The sequence below is a fragment of the Lucilia sericata genome, unplaced genomic scaffold (genome assembly GCF_015586225.1).
Source record: "Lucilia sericata isolate MDLA Ls3-8-SP2 unplaced genomic scaffold, ASM1558622v1 Contig000366F_arrow, whole genome shotgun sequence".
Taxonomy (NCBI): domain Eukaryota; kingdom Metazoa; phylum Arthropoda; class Insecta; order Diptera; family Calliphoridae; genus Lucilia; species Lucilia sericata.
This window is the reverse complement of record NW_023994385.1, coordinates 112,199-133,382: the sequence shown is the minus strand read 5'-3', so window position 1 is coordinate 133,382 and position 21,184 is coordinate 112,199. Positions and strand designations below refer to the sequence as shown.

Genomic DNA, 21,184 nt, shown 5'->3' with positions numbered 1-21,184 from the left:
CTAGTTCAGTTCTAGTTCAGTTCTAGTTCAGTTCTAGTTCAGTTCTAGTTCAGTTCTAGTTCAGTTCTAGTTCAGTTCTAGTTCAGTTCTAGTTCAGTTCTAGTTCAGTTCTAGTTCAGTTCTAGTTCAGTTCTAGTTCAGTTCTAGTTCAGTTCTAGTTCAGTTCTAGTTCAGTTCTAGTTCAGTTCTAGTTCAGTTCTAGTTCAGTTCTAGTCATCTAGTTCAGTTCTAGTTCAGTTCTAGTTCAGTTCTAGTTCAGTTCCAGTTCAGTTCTAGTTAAGTTCAATATAGTTGTTCTATTTCAGTTTAAACCTTGATTTGTTTTAAAATTGAGTGCAATATTTAATTTTTTATCGAAACACATTTTGCATTTGAATACTTATCCTTGAATGGAATTTAAACAAAATTAACTGCATTTTTACTTTTTTTAAAATGTTCATGTACAACAGTTATACTATTTATTTATTTTCATTTGTTAATTTTTATATTAATTGTTTATCAATTATTTATTCTTATCATTTACATTAAGAGATCTATTAATTTATTCCATAAATGCAAATTATAGTTTACATTTCATTTATTTTTCTTATATTTTTTTTTTCCAATATTAAACAATTAAAACTAAAGTTTAAACTTAGTTTAGATAACTAAAACTATAAGCAATATACGAGACAAATAAGCTCAAAGTACAATTTACATTTAAAAGTTGTTTGTTTGTTTACATTTTTTTTTATAAACATTTAAATTTGTTTATTAGTTTAGCTGTTAACTATAATAACAAATAATTAGAACAAACGGTGGGAATGTTGAAAATTAAAAAAAAAAATTATTTCAAAATTTACAGTTTGCAAAAGGGAGAAAATTCGTAAAATTTTATATATGGAGCAGTTTAAAGTAACAAATTTTACAGTTTATTAGATTCCATTAGATTTCTTTAGAAGAAGATTTTACGTAATTATTACACGGTGCTACAAATTAGAGAAATAAATTCAATACTGCCTTGTAAAAGGCCTGTCAGAGGACGTAATAACGACTTTTTAGAACTTTAAACATTAGCAAGTGCTCTTAAATGTTTGATATTTCTTTGTAGCACCGTGTTTTTTAACTTTTTATTTAAGTATTTTTGTATTATCCATAATTAATAAAATACAGTTTTGTTTTCAATGCATTAACTAATTAAAAAATAAAATAATATTATTTATTTAGTAGCTGTATTAAGTAGTTAATTGTATTAATATTTATAATATAAAGTTATATAATACTTAGTTTTGTTTTTGTTGTTTTCAAGTTTATTTGTGAGATATGTTTTTAACAAATGACACATGTTTTCAATGTAATAATTTTTTCTTTTCCATTTGATTCGAATTGTTCTTAAACTTTTAATTTTTGGGTAATATTTTGTATGACAAATATTTTCTGTTTTTGTTTTTCCAAAATTACAGTATTGTTTAAAACCTAAGCAACTGTCAAGCTGAGACTGTAAGCAAGGTGAAGGTTATTAGAACAAAGTATATTATACAAAGTGATGAAAGTTAATTTAGATAAAGTTGCTTTGTTTTTAAACAATACTGTTTATATATTTCTTTTCATTTGAAAGATTTAAACGTGTTTTCAGACAATAAGTTAATAAATTATACAAAACAAAATTTTAAAAATTTAGCGAATTTCTATGTACTTCCCCAGTTAAAATTCCGATGAAACAGCTGAACCAAGATTGTTTTTATTAATTTTTAATTATTGAAGGTTGTATATCATTTAAGTTCAAACCCTTCAATTAATATTTAGGAAAATTTTGTTAAAATACTAGAAAATTTGTGTTTCATTACAGATGTGGAAAATTCAGTACTATTGTACTTTTTTCAATAATGTTTGACATCGAAAATTATCGAAGTACACCCTCGAAATATTAAGTTAGATTCTTTATTATAAACTTTCGAAAGTAGTCCATACATAAGTCAATCGATTACTCTATAGACTTGTCCATAAACTAGTCCATAGATTAATGCGATGTATATTTCATAGACTTGTAAGATTATTAGTTCATGATGATATAATCTAGAGAGTAGTTCATAGAATAGTCAGTCAACTAGTTTATAGACTAGTCCATAGACTTGACAATAGCTAGCCCATAGAGTAGGTTTACTAGACTAGTGCATAGAGTGGTCCTAAGTAGCCGTAATAGTGCATAGACTAGTTAATAACTCCATAGCCATGTCTGCCCCATAGAATATGAACTATTCGATTCTCTTATTGCCAGTTTTTGTTTCAATGAACAATTCAAAAAGTATCATTTAAAAAATGGGGAAAAATACTTTCTTATAAATTCTCAATTAGTAAGGTCTAATTTTAATATATATGGCGGTTCCATGTTCCATCAAAAAATACAATATGAAAAAGCAGTAAGATGTACAAAAACATTTAACATAATTATGAGAACCAAAGCAAGGAGATATAATGAATTGATTTAAACCAATTTCAATAGGTGTCCCTGGATCAAAAGAAGATTCCAGATTTACATGAACTGACTGCAAGGCAGACAGAATGGATAAATCGTTTCAGAAAATAATTAGTATGCTTAGTGTAGAACCAATATTTCTAAGCGTCAGTACACCCATAAAAACCTTCCCACTATAATGGTGCAGGGTATAAGAAAGTATCAGCGCCTAAAAATTAAAAGTTTTCATTTTAGCCGTTAAGTGTAATAGGCTGAAAATTAAAACTCCGTCGGGACCACTTTTTACAACCCAAAAGTGTAATTTTCCCTGTTTACACTCTGACCCTGAGATATATGTACATATATATTTATTATCTTCTATATATTTTTTGTGGGTTAGTTTTTTGACGGCTGGATTTAAAGAAAATCGGTTAAAATGTTCACAGTTTATTCCTGTTTATTTCGAAATTAAAAAAAGTCATATATCTAAGAAATTGTAACCGCTAGGGTCCTCTAATTTAGCGTGCAGAAAACTTTAAGATCCATATGAAAAGTTGCGGGCAGAATGGGCTGTTTAGGTACTGGAGGCATGGCTCCTTCCATGTAAAGAAATTTAGTAGGTATGACAGCTAGAAGTCCTCAAATTTTTTCGAATGAACTTTAAATTTCAATATGAATATTTAAGACAAAAAATGGTCGGATCACCGATTATACCAACTGTCGCACCTACCATAAGAATAAAATACAAAAAATATCGTAGAAATTTTGATATAAATGTTAACATTTGAGAAAAAATGTGCGGACTAGCAATCGAAGACGTATCACCTCCCATTGAATACAAAAATGTATATATCTGGGTTATTATAGCTGGAATCCACAAATTTGGCAAAAAGGAACACTGACATCCATGTAACATTTGGCATATGGCCTATGAATAAAATACAAAATTTTTTATATCTGGGATTTATGACAGTCATGGGGCTATATTGTTTTTTAGATCGATTGTAATACGTACATCCAAATATTGGTTGACCCTATATCTAATCATGTCCGACTACCATACGAATATTCCTCCGGGATACATTTTAAACTGTAATATATACAAAAGGATTATTTCAAAATGACCAATAGGTCCACCTAGGGAAATGCACTTTAAATATGTATGTAAGGAATATAAGACTCTTACTTGTTGGAAGTTGTTGTTGTTGCAAGTTGAGGTATAAGAAAGATTAACAAACTCATCAGTGACGATATATAAATATATGTACATCGAAGTTTTGTCTTGTCCGACTGTCATACGAACTTTCCTCCCGAATACATTTTAAAATTTCATATATAAAAAAGGATATTTTCAAAATGACCAATACTTAGGTCCACTTTACGAAATACACTTTAAATATAAAACGAATATAAGACTGTTACTTGTTGGAAGTTTTTGGATAGTTGTTGTTGCAAGTTGAGCTATAAGAATGACAATATATAAATATATCCGCGCCCTGATCGATTAGTAATCTGGTAATTTTTTACCACATTTGTATAAGTATTAGTTTATTTGAGGAGCTTGAAATTTAGCAAAAACTTTGAGAGAACATTTGACCCCTTAAACTACAGAGGCCAACGAAAATTGATAAAAGTCAAAACTATGAGATCAAGTTATACTTTAATCAAAATTTATCATAATAGGTTTTCGAGTTATTGTGTCTTAAATTTTGAATAATCCAAGTTTATGATCTTCAAGTTATTTTCTGAAGAGCAGTGTATATGGGGCTAGAGTCAAATGAGGCCCGGTCATTACGAAAATCGGTAGTGTCATTTAGACTTTTATAAAACTAAGTTTTGGCGATTTGTCTTGATATACTAGAACATTTAACATAATTATGAGCTCACAAGCCATGTTCGGGGGATACGGTTGTATGGGGGCTAGTCCAAATAATAGACCGATTTTAACCATTTTGAATGATATGTACCGGGGAATCACTAAAAAAGCTGTCTGTGTTCAGATTATGAAAAAAAAGTTCTTTTGGCAGTTATAAACTATACAATTAAAACATTTATAAATTTTTTTTATTTATAGATTATTATTTTTTGTTGTTTTTTTTTTTTCAATTTTTGTTTTTTAATATTTAAAATTATCTGCATAATATTTTTAATACAATACAATTAATTAATATTCATTTAACTATTAATGACAATTTTAATTTTTTTTTATTCCTTTAGTTCATTTATTATTTATTCCTCTTTTCTCTAAATAACTTTTAATAACCATTTTAATTGGTTACATATTTCAACTAAACATGTGTGTGGTACAGTTTTATGGGTCAATTGTAGTACTTGTATGAAAAATTTTATAGTGTTTTTCAAATCCTTTTTAGTAGAACAAGTATATGGTTTTATTCCATGAAACAATTTTTTTTTAAAGTGGGTGGTTTTTATTGTTATTATTTGATTATGGGTGGTTTTACATTGAATATTATAACAAATAATATTTAGTTTTTTTTTTTTAATTTTAAATATAATTTTAAACTTATTTTTATTTAAGTTTTTTTTTGTTAGTTTTATACATGTATTTAACACAAATTACATTTAATTTTCTATATTTTTATTTTTTGAAAAAAAGAAAACAATTTTGGTATTTTTCTAAATTGCTTTCCTTTTTTCTCTTCAAATTTTATTTAAAACCTAGAAAAAAGAACATGTGTTGCACATTTAGTTTATTATTTTTTTTTAAATTTTTTGAGGAGATCCATTTTTATACCCTACAATTCCTGGCTCTTGATTTCTTGATTTCTACTATTGTGTTTCAATGAAAATTTATGATGATGATCTGTGATGATGATGGGCATGTTGTTGTGAATGACTAGTACCAGCTGAGGAGGTACTGGCTCCTGATCCACCACCTCCTCCTCCTGCCCCCTGGCCGCCTTGTGATGATAGGGATGAGGAATGAGCCGCGGTTGTTGTACCAACCGCGGGAACTACACTTCAGCGTTTCACTCCAAATAGATTTGGTATAGACTTGACCTTCTTGCGTGAGCAATTGATATAATCCTTGTACATATCGGAACGTAAATAGCGGGGATAAGAATCTCTTTCCATTAGATGATAAACATGAGCGGCTGCCACATCGAAACACCAGCGATTGGGGCCATTGGGAGAATTTACCGCTTCTCTGGCTAATTCTACCGATTTAGAGTCCACATTTACGGCGCGAGGAGCATCGGGTGCTAGAAATTCATTCCATACACGCTGTATGGTTTCTTTGATTTCAGATTGAGGCAAAGCTTTCATATCTTGAACCGCTTCCCAGAAACTAGAAAGAAAGTTAAACCAAATCTTATAAAAAGTCGTCTCTTACTTAAAGTCATTCCCTTTTTAACTCACAGTAAATTCTCATAACTGTATTCCTTTTCCAAAAACTTGGCAAATTGTTCACGGCCCATGGGATCTTTCAATAACTCACGCATACTAAAGGCCCAACGTTTGACTCGACGCATGGGCACCTCTTTGCTAAAATTTAAAATAAAATTTATTACAAATCTTCAACATTTCTTAAACTTAAAATCAAACTCACCTATTTTTCTCGGCCTCCCACATTTCGGTACTATCAGTTTGCCAAGGATTGGGCAATTCCGGTGAGGTTATAAAGTAATCAAATTCATTATATTGCTCATAGTAAGATACCAATCTGTTTAAGGAAAATTTACTTTAATTACTTTAATCAAAATTTCTTCTTTAATCTTAAACTTACGCTTCCGCTGCTTTTGATACTTTTATAGTACGACGTTCTAATTTCTGCTTACGCAACGTTATAATACGTGTTAATTGTTCTATAGGATTTTTCGTAACTGCTGCCCCGGCCGAACCGGTACCATGACTCGAACAGCCACGACGATATGCTTTTTTAATATCAATTTCAGTAGTATTCACACAACCCGGCATGGGTCGATGCACATCCCAAAAGGCTCTTTCCTGAGAGTCTAAAACCTTACGCTCCAATTTGTCACGCTTTTTAGCCACTTTACTTTGGGATTCAGCCTAGGGCCAAGATTTCATAAAACCACAATTTAGAATATATTACATGTATAAGTTTTATTAAACTCACCTGCATAAATATAAATTCCCATTTTCTGGAAAACATTTTCTGTAATTTAGCCAAATTCTCTGCCTCATAATCGGCCAATTCCAGGCGGGTTTTATTCTGCATAGTCCGTTTACATAAATAAACCGCATAGTCTGTGTTTTCGGGTTCCCAACAATTAGAGGGCCAGAAGTAGGGAGTTTGAAATCTTAAGAGATAAAATTTATATTTAAAAAACTTTATTAAGGGAAGCACCCATATGCAAATAAATAATTAATATAATAAGCCTCAACATAGGCAATACTAAATACTAGTTTAAAATCTGTTAGTTAACAGTTGTTGTATAAAATAAGTTTTAACCCTTACCTATAAAATGTTCCATCATTTTTCACCGTCAACTGATGATCATCTATAGGAAATATATAACCGTGTGATGCCAATAAATGTGCAAAATGTAGGGCTTCGGTAACATCTTCTACATCTAAATTTTTCAATATCCATGATATTAAATCGGCACCCGTAAATACCGAAGGAACTTTTGTCATAAATCCTTTAACGGTGCGCACTGAGACGCCAGTACTTTCGGCTTGCATTTTTTCTATGACAGCCTCCATCTGGAAAGAAAATGAATATATTATTATTAAAACTATTTTAAGACAAAAGTCGGGGAGTAGTACCCTAAGTGATCTAGAAATATGACATAAAATAAGATTTGATTGATCTAGAAGAATAAAGTAAGACAATATATTCGTCTTCAATGTTCATTAAATAGAACTATAGTAATAATAGTGATGACTTTATGGACTGAGGAGATGCTTGCTTAAGATTCTCCTTCCAGTACTGAGTCACAGTCACGTCTGAACTGTGATATAGCGAAACGTGATTATAAGCTCCCAATGGTTAAAATCAAAGGACTTCTAAAATATCTGGCCGATTCAGAACGTCTGTTAAATTAGTTTCCTACTCTTGTCTGATTACCATAAATTGACTTCTTAAAGACCAACAGCTGTCTTAATGGAGGAGGGTCATAAGAGTTAAATAACTTCTGGGTCAGATATGTAACTGGATATTTAATCCAAAAAATAACTTTAATAATGGAATAGGTAAGAAGAACTTAAAGCTTTTACTCCTAACGAAGCGTCCGTGGCAGCGAATTCTTCGATAGATAAAAGGTTGATCGATAACTCGGATTGGGAAACTCGACGCAAAATCGCTTATCGGCAGAAATATCAGGAAGAAAAGCTATTCTCGAGCACATTTCGAAGATTTAAGAAAAGGCGACATAAATCGGGTAGAAAAACTATTCTCGAGCAAATTTCGAAGATATAAGAAAAAAGCGACCTAAATCTGATTTCTTGAACAACGATAGTCCTTTACTCTATTAGTCAGAGGATTAAGAGTTCAATTCCCTTCCGGGATTCTGGTCTGTTCTCTACAATTGACATATAGACTTTTTCACTTTGCTCGGTAATTTAAGTTTGATGATAATATGTCAACCCAGGAAGTCGACTGCATCGGGCCCATGATTAGTCTATATAAGTTATCCGAAACGACTCGACCAAGAACAAGGTTTGATGTTAAACTATAGATAGCGGGAATAAAGGAATCTAGAAGTCATTAAATATCCTATCAACATATTCGTCACTTATTGTCGCCGCCGTGAGAGCCATGCCACGAACTTATAAAGACGACCTCATAAAGACTCAGATCATTTATGAGTTTATCAGCTAAATTATTACCATTTTATGTCAGAGTGGGCTCAATAGAGAGACCTCAATGTTAACCCGATGAGTACCGAAATCAGTCTTCACAGGAAAGACAAAAATGTATTGAACCCTGTTTCCTAGGCAAGAAGATACCGGTGACAGAAGGAGTTAAGTACTTAAGCGTAATCCTTGACCGGATATTGAAATGGAAACATCACATAGAGGATATGATCAACGGGGCTCATCATGTAGGAGAACCATAGGTATTAAATGGAACCTTAGTCCTACTATGACACATTGGATTTGTAAAAGAGTAATTCAATAATCTGGTGGACTTCTTTGGACAAAAAGTGTAATATCCTTATTGGATTGTAAGAAAGCTCTAACCGAATAATCTGTCAGAGGTAAGGTTTACATCATATAAGTACCAGGCCACTCGGAAGTAGTTAGCAACTAAAGATCTTTAAATGGAAAAGAGCTCGAGGTATGTAAACTGACGAACGGAAAAATATGTGTTAGAGAATCTCATAAGGCCTCTTACTCCCGTTAACACCAACTCCGGTTAACCGGTATATATTCTGCCGGTTAAAATAATTTTTGTATGAAAACGGCAATTTAACCTTACGATAAAATATAACCAAACATTGAGATAATCGGGGTTAGAATAATAAAACTCTGGGTAGAACCACAAAGATTCTGTGGGGTGACCCTAACAAGAGCAGAACGAGAAGCTTCCTCAAAACGAGTACGTCTGAAGTTAGTATGATGGTACGTATTCTGAGTGGACATACATAGCATTACGGGCAGAGCTATACAAAATCGGATTCAGACAAATGTAGAGAGGAGAGTGAAATCCTGAAGCACTTTTTTGCCATTGTCAGGGTTTCGCCGAAATTAGATCCAAATATCTTGGGAGTGCTATTATTCCGGTTATAACATCTTTCACGAATATTGATTGGAAAATTCGAAGAATTACGCCCGTCAGACAAATGGAGACCATTTTCTTAAGAAAATGTAAATTTTAAAATTTCCGCCCCACTTTTAGTTATGGTCACCTTATAGAAGATGGGGACAATTATTTTTACGTGTGTAATATATCAAAATATCGAGAACCTATCTATAAAATATATCTTCTAAGATCTTGTACAATTCTAAAATGATAAAACTATGCACTCTTTGGATATGATAAATACCGGATAAAATAGCTTGAACTGCTAAATATCGTTATTATATAATTTTTCAGATAAAATTCGGTATATCCGAATAGCTAAGTACTTCCTAAGTTTCTAACTCACCTTTTTATAGACCAAAATATTAGGAGCATCTTCATTTTTCTTATTATGATTCGAGGACTGAACCACCGTTGACTGTACATTATGTGTATGATGATTATTTTTCTGATGACTACCAGCTGCAGCCGCTGATGATGACGCTGATGAACAACCCATGCCAGTAGTTTGTGAAGATGAACCCGGGGCAGTAGACTGTTGTTGTGACGATTGATTTGTAGATTTATTCATTGATGATGATAAAAGATTTTGATTTATAGAATTCGAATTGCTCGAAGGTTTTGAATTGTTATTGGTGGTGGCGGTGGTGATGTTAGTGTTGGGTGTAGAACCTAGAGCACTGCTATTGTTGATAGTAGTAGTATTTTGTACTGATGCGGCGGTTGTATTAGTCGGTTTAGTGGTTTTCTCCGGAGAGGCTTGAATTTTGGTCTCCGTTTTTGTACTTATAACAGTAGTTTTAGTGGGACTACTGTTGCCGGTGGTGATGGTGGTTACAGTGGTGGTGTTAGTATCATCTTTCTTATCTTGATTTTCTGCTGTTGGTGGTGGTGGTGCTGCTGCTGCTGTCGTTGGTGTTGAGGGTCCAGAACTGTTGTCTTGAGCTTCTGACTCTGTTATAGTTATTTGAGGATTTAATTTGTTGTTGCTAATATCGGCGGTTGGTTTTGGTGATTTAGGTGGTTCCTCTTTACTGGGTTTTTGGGGTGAAGGTGGTGTTTCTGTTGCTGCTGCAGTGGGCAGTATGGGTGGCGTTACGGTTTCCTTTTTACTAAAATTATTATCCTCAACCAAAGCATCTTTAGCAATATCACTGCAACCATTATTCATTGGTATTGTTGTATCGTCATTAATTTCCGTTATGGAACCATTTGTTGTTGTTATAGTTGTTGCATTAGATGAATTCAAATTTGTTATCGATGGCATTTTGTTCGACATGTTTGTGGCGATGGTCGTTTGTGTTGTATCCACTTCTGTAGACATTGTTACCATTTTTTATTTGTTGTTGTTTATCCTCCTTCTCTACTCTCCTTTTTGTTCCTTTTTGTCCTCTGTTTTTTTTTTTTTACTTGTTATCAATATCGATTGATGTTTTTAAAATAGATGCGGCAATCCGGCTGTTGAACTATTGAATACCAGCAACACATACACACTTTGACAGCAATAATTTTCAATCGAAATTAATTTCTTCTTCTCTTCTTTCTTTCCTTTTGTTACAGAATTTAAATTTTTTTTTTTATTTAATTTCTTGTAATTAATTTTACCCTGGGCGGTATTGGTTTTTTATGATTATTTCTATTAGTAATAATTATAAATATTTTTTTTTTTTTGGGAAAAAGACCTTAAATGTGTTTCTCCTGTGTATGTGCTTGTGTGTCGTAGTGTGTGTCATTTAATTGGCCTTTTCCAAAATTGGTGGTTCAATTAACAACCAACATATTTGAGTCATATTTTCAAAGTTTTCTACTTTTTTTCTTCCAACTTCACGCGTCAATTATGTACATTCTCTTGGGTTTTTTTTTCCTGGCTGAGGAAAAATTTGATTAAAGCTACACACCTTTTTTTCCTGTTTTAAAGTTCACCACCTCCTAAACTACCGTCAAAAATTTAACACAAATTTTTTTTGCTGAAGTAAAAACTTTATATTTTCTTTATTTACATGTTTTCGCAGAAATATGTTTCAGTAATTTGTTTTGTTAAAATTTTTATTAATTTTCCTAAAATTTTCCACTTTTTTCCTTTTTAACAAAATAAACTTTTTCGCAAAAATTCTTTTTTTCTTCAGTTCTTTTACCGTTTACACACTTGTGTATTTTCAATTGATTTTGCTTTTATGCTCTCTCTCAAAGGACTTTTGTATTGAGTGTGTCTGGTATTTAGCAGTGGATGTTGTTGTTGTTTTTATTACAGTTGTTGTTATGTTATTTATATCCTTATTTGTTCTTCTCTGAAGTGTGTCTGTGTGCTGGAAGCAGGGTGAGAAATGTAGGTTGTACATGGTACTTTTTTGAGGTAGCAATTGATAAAAGTACCTTAGTAGTTACTTACTTACTTACTTACTTACTTACTTACTTACTTACTTACTTACTTACTTACTTACTTACTTACTTACTTACTTACTTACTTACTTACTTACTTACTTACTTACTTACTTACTTACTTACTTACTTACTTACTTACTTACTTACTTACTTACTTACTTACTACTTACTTACTTACTTACTTACTTACTTACTTACTTACTTACTTACTTACTTACTTACTTACTTACTTACTTACTTACTTACTACTTACTTACTTACTTACTTACTTACTTACTTACTTACTTACTTACTTACTTACTTACTTACTTACTTACTTACTTACTTACTTACTTACTTACTTACTTACTACTTACTTACTTACTTACTTACTTACTTACTACTTACTTACTTACTTACTTACTTACTTACTTACTTACTTACTTACTTACTTACTTACTTACTTACTTACTTACTTACTTACTTACTTACTTACTTACTTACTTACTTACTACTTACTTACTTACTTACTTACTTACTTACTTACTTACTTACTTACTTACTTACTTACTTACTTACTTACTTACTTACTTACTTACTTACTTACTTACTTACTTACTTACTTACTTACTTACTTACTTACTTACTTACTTACTTACTTACTTACTTACTTACTTACTTACTTACTACTTACTTACTTACTTACTTACTTACTTACTTACTACTTACTTACTTACTTACTTACTTACTTACTTACTTACTTACTTACTTACTTACTTACTTACTTACTTACTTACTTACTTACTTACTTACTTACTTACTTACTTACTTACTTACTTACTTACTTACTTACTTACTTACTTACTTACTTACTTACTTACTTACTTACTTACTTACTTACTTACTTACTTACTTACTTACTTACTTACTTACTTACTTACTTACTTACTTACTTACTTACTTACTTACTTACTTACTTACTTACTTACTTACTTACTTACTTACTTACTTACTTACTTACTTACTTACTTACTTACTTACTTACTTACTTACTTACTTACTTACTTACTTACTTACTTACTTACTTACTTACTTACTTACTTACTTACTTACTTACTTACTTACTTACTTACTTACTTACTTTACTTACTTACTTACTTACTTACTTACTTACTTACTTACTTACTTACTTACTTACTTACTTACTTACTTACTTACTTACTTACTTACTTACTTACTTACTTACTTACTTACTTACTTTTACTTACTTACTTACTTACTTACTTACTTACTTACTTACTTACTTACTTACTTACTTACTTACTTACTTACTTACTTACTTACTTCTTACTTACTTACTTACTTACTTACTTACTTACTTACTTACTTACTTACTTACTTACTTACTTACTTACTTACTTACTTACTTACTTACTTACTTACTAGGGACACTTGCCTTTCCGAAAAAAGTACCATCTTCCACTACCAAAGGTACTATTCTCCACTTGTCCTCCCCCGTATCTCTTTGTCATAATATTGTCATCATTTTCTCATTTGTTTCAATTTGCTTCAACTATATGTATTGCATACATACATCTGTTTGTCCCTATGTGTGCTGACGTTTCATATTTTACGTATGAGTATGTATGAGTGTTTGTCCCTTTATTGTTATGCTCCTTCAAATATCGAGTGTATCCTTGTAAATCGATTTTTTTGTTCCTTTCATGTCTGCATGTATTATTTCCTTAATTTATACTCATTTTATTGCATGTATAAATGTCTCCCTAAATACCGTTACATATACTTTTTTTACTGCTTCTCTTTGGAGAATGAGTGTAATAGTGTTGCCAACATATCGAAGCTGTCAAAACATTAATTTTTAACGCAGGCGCCTTAAATGCTTTGGTAAGAAGAGAGTTGTCAGATTTTTTGGTTTTCAAAAGAAAGAAGTTATAATGTCAGTTAGAACAACAGTTGTTTTAAGGGATGAATTCATTTGACTTTTGCCATCGACACATGTCATATGTCACTTAGTTTTCAATAATAATAATTGAATGAAGCGATAATGCGACAAGTTGCTAATTTGTAAGAATTATTTGATTATATAGTAGAAATTATCTCATTATTTGTGTGTTAGTTTCTCTTTTGTTGTGCTACTGTATAAAACAATTATAACAGTTTATCAATGAAATGTTAGTTTAACATTTCATACTTTACAATTTGAAAAACATTTTTCAAAAAAATATTGTCTACTTTGAGGCATTAACTTTAAAGAAATCAAAAATAAATTTTAGTTTTTTAAAGCACGAAAGGCTTAATTAACTGTCAAACAAACTGTTATACTGCGTTCACTTTTAGACAGTTACGATTAGTGTGCATCGGCAAAACATCATGAATAGATTGACACTTGACCAAGTACCCTGAATAGGGATTTTGAGGTCATAATTATAATATTGAGACTAGAAATATGAAATGAAACATTGGAGGCCGAAGTAAGTAAGAACCTATAAAAGGCGATTTTTTCTTACGTTTGCGTTCTTCAAAAGTAATTTTTTGATTTTTCTATAATATTAAACCTAGAAACATGAATAAATGGGAACATATAAAAGGGGACTTTTTGGTACTTCTTCGTTCTTTAAAAGGTACTTTTTGAATTTTCTGTAATATTGAACCTAGAAACATAAAATTAAGCATGTAGGGCCCGGAGTAAGTGGGAACCTATAAAAGGCTATTTTTTGGTACTTTTTTGTTTTTCAAAAGGTACTTTTTCAATTTTTTTTATAATATTGAACCTAGAAGCATGAAATGAAGCATTTATAGCTTGGAGTAACTGAGAACCTATTAAAGAAGGCTTTTTGGTACTTTTTTGTTTTTCAAAAGGTACTTTTTTAATTTTCTATAATATTGAGCCCATAAACATGAAATTAAGCATGAAGGGCCCGGAGTAAGTGAGAACCTATAAAAGGGACTTTTTGGTACTTTTCCGTTTTCTATAACATTGAACATAGAAACATGAAATTAAGCATGTAGGGCACGGAGTAAGTGGTAACTAATAAATCGGGATTTTTTGGTACCTTTTTAGTTCTTTAAAAGGTACTTTTATATTTTCCATAATATTGAACCTAGAGACATGAAATTAAACATGTAGAGCCCGGATTATGTAAGAACTTATGAAATGGGGCTTTTTGGTACCTTTTTGTTCTTCAAAAGGTACTTTTTGAATATTCTATAATATTGAACCTAGAAACATGAAATTAAGCATGTAGAGCCCAGATTATGTAAATTGGACCTAAAAATATGAAATTAAGCATGTAGAGCCCGAAGTAAGTGAGAACCTATAAAAGGGGATTTTTTGGTACTTTTTCGTTCTTCAAAAGGTACTTTTTGTGAACCTAGAAACATAAAATTAAGCATGTAGAGCCCGGAGTAAATGAGAAGCTTTAATGTGGAACTTTTTCCTTCTTCAAAAGGTACTTTTTCAATTTGCATGAAATTAAGCATGTAGGGCTTCAAAGGGTAATTTTTTGAATTTTCTGTAATATTGAACCTAGAAACATTAAATTAAGCATGAAGCATAAAAGGGAATTTTTTGGTACTTTTTCGTTCTTCAAAAAAGGTACTTTTTGAATTTTCTACAATATTGAGCATAGAAATAGCGCGAGGTAAATTAGAACATATATAAGGGGTCTTCCGGTAGCCTAGAGTTCTTAAGATTATAAGACATTTATACGTATCTGATTAAAATTCCCAATAGCTTTTTTAATAGAAGTTCTAGGATTGGTCTTCGACTTTAAATTAAAACTCAACATTTTTATATTTATTCTTTCTTTATTCGATTTTTCGTGTATATATTTTTACAATTATTTAATTATTTAACATGTTCTGTCTGTGTTTTTTGGGAATAATTTATTTAATTGTTATTAATTTAAAACTAAAATAAAAAAATAATATTATTAGTAAAATTACATACATTTTCTAAAAAATAGTTCACAATTACACAATTTATAATAATAAAAAAATGCTTAAAATTTATTTTTTTTAACATACTGCTTAAATTTAACTTAAAAATTATGGCTTTTTATAAAAATTAAAAAAATTTTCGGAATCTAAAATTTATTAGAATTGTTTTTCAAATTTATTTCAAATATCTTTATATTATTGCTAATACTAGATTTTTAAAAACTATTTACATTTATAATTAGTTATTAAAATATTTAATTAATATTATTAAAGTTTTACTTTGACCAGTTTTATATTTTATTTTGTTTTTTCTATATTTAATAGTTTGCCTTTTTATTTTTTATATATTTTTCAAGTGGTCATTAACAATTATTTAGAAACAATTAAGAAAAAATAATAAATATTTGAAAAAATTTAGATTTTATATACAAAGTTAATAACTGTTTAAAACTTAATTTTATTGAATGAGAATAAATTCGAGTTGCTAAAATTAATGATTTTTAAAGGGAAAAAAAAAACATAGTTGAAGTTGGAATAAAATATTCAAAATCGAGTATTAAAGTAAACATCGGTTAACTTAATACTTTCTTTAGGGAAAAAATCTTTTTTAAAATCTAACTTAAACACTCCTTTTTGAATAAAAAAGTTAAAATAAAAACCCGGCAAATTATTTGCAAGGATTATAAATTTCTTCTTCTACAAGATCATAAGTAAGTTAAAAAAATACAGATATAACTTGGAACTATAAATATTTAAAATAGATTAAGTAGATATTATTGCACAGCTATTAGATTTAAAATTGTTTAAAGTGTAGAGTTACGTAGAAGATCAACGATCAGCAAGAAGAAAGAATTGTACGATCGATTTCTTAAGTATTTCCAAATTTTCCCTCCTGAATTTCGATGCCTATGGATCGTTTTTATAGGATATGTGTAATATTACAACCCTCATGCATGTTGTGATCAGGTTAGAATGGTCTATAGAGTAGTCTATAGTCTGGACCAAAGAATAGTCTATAGTCTGGACCATATAGAATGGTCTACAGTCTGGACTATAGAACGGTCTACAGTTTGGACTATAGAATTGTCTACAGTCTGGACTATGGAATAGTCTACAGTCTGGACTATAGAATAGTCTACTGTCTGGACTATAGAGTAGTCTATAGTCTGGACTATAGAATAGTCTATAGTCTGGACCATATAGAACGGTCTACAGTTTGGACTATAGAACGGTCTACAGTTTGGACTATAGAATAGTCCACAGTCTGGACTATAGAATAGTCTACAGTCTGGACTATAGAATAGTTTTTAGGCTGAAATATAGAATAGTCTATAGTCTGGAATATAGAATAGTCCATAGTCTGGACTATAGAATAATCTAGAGTCTGGACTATAGAATAGTCTATAGTCTGTACTATAGAATAGTCTATATCCTGGACTATAGAATAGTCTATAGTGTGGACTATAGAATAGTCTATAGTCTGGACTATAGAATGGTCTATAGTCTGGACTATAGAATGGTCTATAGTCTGGACTATATAATAGTCTATGGTCTGAACTATAGAATAGTCTATGGTCTGAACTATAGAATAGTCTATAGTCTGTACTATGGAATAATCTATAGTCTGGACTATAGAATAGTCTATAGTCTGGACTATAGAATAGTCTATAGTCTGGACTATAGAATAGTCTATAGTCTGGACTATAGAATAGTCTATAGTCTGGACTATAGAATAGTCTATAGTCTGGACTATAGAATAGTCTATAGTCTGGACTCTAGAATAGTCTATAGTCTGGACTCTAGAATAGTCTATAGTCTGGACTCTAGAATAGTCTATAGTCTGGACTATATCCTAATTGATTCTAACCTTTACAATTTGACTATTTTATCAATTGTCTTTATAATACGACATGCACTGCTCGAAACAGCAACAAAGTTTCTTCGATGTTATGTTACCGTTCCTCCAAAATTTCTATCTTAGCCCTTTCTAGTGATGAGTGGACTTCTTCTACACTTATTTACCATTATTACTAACATTGCCATTATTATGTTGTTGTTGCTGCTGCTGTTGTTGATAACGATTATTGCTATTGTTATTGAGATTATTGGCACGACGATATTTTGGTGATAAATAATAAACATCCGCTTCACCACCGACATTTGGCAGAGCAGCCGGTTGTGGTGGTGGCGGTAACCGATAATTATTTGATCTAAAAAATTGTTGTGGTTGTTGATTACGTATCACATTAGGATGTGTAATCCATTCACTATCGGGATTAATGGGCGGTAGGGGTTGTCTATAGTTGACCAATTCATCGTTTTGCAAAGAAAATGGAGGTGATGGTGGAAGAGGTAGCTGTTGCTGCTGTTGTTGAAGTTGCTGTTGGTATTGTCTACCTGGTATTCTTTGGGGACGTGCATAGTACTGGGATTGATGAGATATGGGTGGTGGAGGTCTTTGTAGAGGTTGTTGTTGATAAACTAATCTTTGTTGTTGTGGTGGTGGCTGCTGTTGTTGTTGCTGCTGCTGATACGGATAGTTGTTGTTGATGGAGTGATGGCCCACCAAGTAGGGATCTATAAATTCAGCATCTGGATTAATAGGTGGTCTATTGGGCAACTCATTTACCAATGTATCATTTTCTAAACTCCATATGGGCTGTTGCTGTTGAGGCGGTAGTGGTTGTGGCTGTTGCTGTTGGGTTTGCTGTTGTGGTCTATAATTGATAATTTTACGTGAGGGTATATTTTGAAAGGGTTCCTCATAGAAACGATTATTTTGTCTTCCCGGACTATAATAGTAGCCGGGATATTCTCGATTGCGAGTAGCTATTACCGGTACAGCTTGAGGTACGGGATCCTGATAACGTTCTCTTTGTGGCGGACTTTCTGCTTGGACGTATTCATTAAATTCTTGTTTATTGACCGCCAACCAACTGGGTTGTCTTTGAGGAGCATTTACATACGACTGTTGCTGAGGAGGTTGTTGCAGATATTTGGCACCTATTCTTAACTTTTTAGGACGTCCCTGAGGCTGAACTGGCAGTAATGTTGTGGTGGGATATTTTGGAGCTTCTGCAAAATCTTCTCTTCCTTGAGGTTGATCTTCATCGGAACCAATTTTGTCGACTCCTAAGGCTCTAAAGGCATTTTCATCATTTACCGCTGGACTATAAGTAACCATGGGTTTGAAGGGTTCTCCATCATATTCTACTGGAGGTTGGAATTGATTTCTAACATCTCCTTCTGTTTCCGTTTTGGAACCCTCATAGTTATAGTCAAATACCGGTTTAGCTTTTGGTGTTCTGGGTATATTATTGTCTCGTAGTTCTTGATTTTGATAATAACGCAACGTCTCTCGTATAGCATTGACTTCCTGCTCAAAGTTTTGTAAAGGTCGTTGTTTGAATATGGGTCTTGATTTATAGCGTATTTCCGGTTTAGGAGTTATAACCACTCCACCGTCATCCACATAACGATGATTGGGTGGCACTGGCTGCAAGTAATTGCGATGACCTTGGGCTTTAAATGGTCTCTTACTGGTGGCATATAGTTTAATGGGTTTCGAAACCGTAATTGGTTTCGAAGTAGTCGGAGCGTAATCATCAACAACGTTAGCACTGCCCTGTTGTCGTTTAGCCTCAAAGTATTCATAATAAATTGGATTTGCCTTAGAAAGAGTTTCGACATTGGGTTCTGGGGTAGTGGGAACAAATGAAATAATATTGGGACGAACATTGGGACTTGAATTGATGGAATAAATGGGTATGGGTACTGCCACGGGAACTGGTACAGGTTCAATATTTCTAGGAGGTGGTGTAGGAGAGGGACTAATGGAAAATCTGGTTGATTGTGTGGGAGTGTAAACAGGTCTGGGTGATGGATTTGCAATATTAATAATCTTTGGAGTATATTCCGATATTTTTGTAAACACTTGTCTATACGGTAGCTCGGTAGTGGTGGTAGTTGTAGTACTTATCGTAGTAGTTGTTGGTGTCGGAGACGTTGTACTAGAAATTCTATATCTAATTGCTGGCGATTGAGGTCGTTTCTCCTTATGTGACTTCTCTAATTTGCTAAATTGTTCGGGAGGTGGTGGTACTACAATGCCCGGTACTAAAGGTCCTGGAGGTACACGATTGGAATAGTTACTTTTATAAACAAACGAATAGGCTGGAGGATAATATAATGAAGGATCATCTTCATCAAAGTCCTCGGTGCCATTAATATTATCCAAAGAACCATTGCGTCCATAGAGAAAAGGTCCTAATACAGGGAAATTAACTGGCTTATCACCTTCACTCACTGATGGATTCGCAAGCGTTTGGTTGTTATAGAGCCACGGTAACGCGGGCGACGGGTAGTTGTAACCAGGCTCGTTCTCTTGAGCATTTTTAGCCTTTCCCGGCCGGGTAATAAGATTTTTCTCGTCGTCACTAGCATCCGTGGACGGCGTGTTGTGGGTTTGCGTGCCGATGGTATAAACTGGTAACGATTCGTTAGAGAGCGGATAGACGATCGTGAGTTTATTATTTCCGATAAGCTGTACGGGGCCGTTTTCTTCGAGCTGGACAGGAAAGGGTGGCGGAACTTTGGGATTACTGGGAATTTTAATTTGCCTACCAGCTGCATTATAATCATCTATAGCCGGCCAGGGTTCCTCGGGATTGTCCTCATTAAGGCTGCCACCTTTAATGACCAGCAAATGGTCTTCAGCTAACCATATATCCTCCTCATTAAGGCCTCCAAAATTACGTTCATTATCCTCGGGTACTTCTTTATTGGGCAAATAACTTAAGACACCCGGTCTCTTGGGTGTTCTTCTAAATAATTCCTTTTCTATTAAACCATATTTACCATCCCGTACTTGATCGGACAATGTTTTCTTGGCTTCCTCTTTAACCTTTTTAGGTTTCAAATTATTTTCCTTACCCGATCCGGCACTTAATCTTAAAATACCATTATCCCAATTGTCAAAATCCCCAGGATCATCTAGCAGAGCCTCATCATCATCGTGATAGTCTACATCATGGTTGGAATCAATTAAAGTTTCACCGGACTTGGATGTAGATGTCGTTGTGGTGGTCGAAGCAGTGGTTGAGGCCACTCTTATGTTGGCATTTAATTGTGAACTTCTGTAACTGCTACTCATGAGTGCATGTCTTGCTGGTGTAGAATTTGTTGAGGAAATTTTTGTCGCCGTTGTTGAATTGGTTATGGTGCTATTGCTAGTTACAGCCGATACTTGATAGGTGGAACGGCCTTCAGCATTTTGTATATGACCAGCAACTAGACGTTGTATCATGCGAGGTCTGAAATGGGAAAAGAATATATATTATTAAGAATTTTTTTAAACCTAGAATCAAGATTCACGATTGCACAGTATTTCAAATCCTTTGGTCCTCTGGGATACCGAATGTCCAGGAATCTCTTCACAACTGCATGATTTGACTTTCTGGACGATTTATAACTGATGAATTTAGCAAACTTTTTCTGAAGTGTAGCTCAGATAGATAGATAGATAGATAGATAGATAGATAGATAGATAGATAGATAGATAGATAGATAGATAGATAGATAAGATCGATGATAGATAGATAGATAGATAGATAGCTCGATAGATCGATAGATAGATAGATAGATAGATAGATAGATAGATAGCTAGATATATCATCGCTCGATCGCTAGCTAGCTCG

The 21,184-nt window shown here is 32.4% G+C and overlaps 2 protein-coding genes and 1 long non-coding RNA gene across 8 annotated transcripts in view; 1 reads left to right on the top strand and 2 right to left on the bottom strand.

The window, feature by feature from the left end:
- LOC119604160 overlaps positions 1 to 21,184 on the top strand; it is a 131,589-nt gene that overhangs the window by 57,567 nt on the left and 52,838 nt on the right. The window lies entirely within an intron of this gene.
- LOC119604158 (regulator of G-protein signaling 7) lies at positions 4,275 to 13,315 on the bottom strand. Of its 3 annotated transcripts, none has more exons than XM_037956631.1 (8): positions 12,960 to 13,315; positions 9,514 to 11,473; positions 6,879 to 7,126; positions 6,537 to 6,720; positions 6,183 to 6,469; positions 6,006 to 6,119; positions 5,816 to 5,941; positions 4,275 to 5,744 (listed from the first exon to the last, which is right to left on the bottom strand). In XM_037956631.1, exons 2-8 carry the CDS (start codon positions 10,498 to 10,500, stop codon positions 5,417 to 5,419), a joined length of 2,274 nt encoding a protein of 757 aa, XP_037812559.1. In that variant the 5' UTR covers positions 10,501 to 11,473; positions 12,960 to 13,315; the 3' UTR covers positions 4,275 to 5,416. The 3 variants fall into 3 exon arrangements, with proteins under 3 accessions (XP_037812559.1, XP_037812560.1, XP_037812561.1); XM_037956632.1 differs by having other exon boundaries at positions 12,968 to 13,315; XM_037956633.1 differs by lacking the exon at positions 12,960 to 13,315 and having other exon boundaries at positions 9,514 to 11,516.
- LOC119604156 (titin) overlaps positions 17,219 to 21,184 on the bottom strand; it is a 75,605-nt gene continuing 71,639 nt past the window's right edge. For all 4 annotated transcript variants that reach the window (XM_037956627.1, XM_037956629.1, XM_037956630.1 and 1 more), the window contains exon 4: positions 17,219 to 20,800. In XM_037956627.1, coding sequence (XP_037812555.1) covers positions 17,503 to 20,800 — 3,298 coding nt within the window. In that variant the 3' untranslated portion in view covers positions 17,219 to 17,502. The remainder of the gene's footprint in view (positions 20,801 to 21,184) is intronic.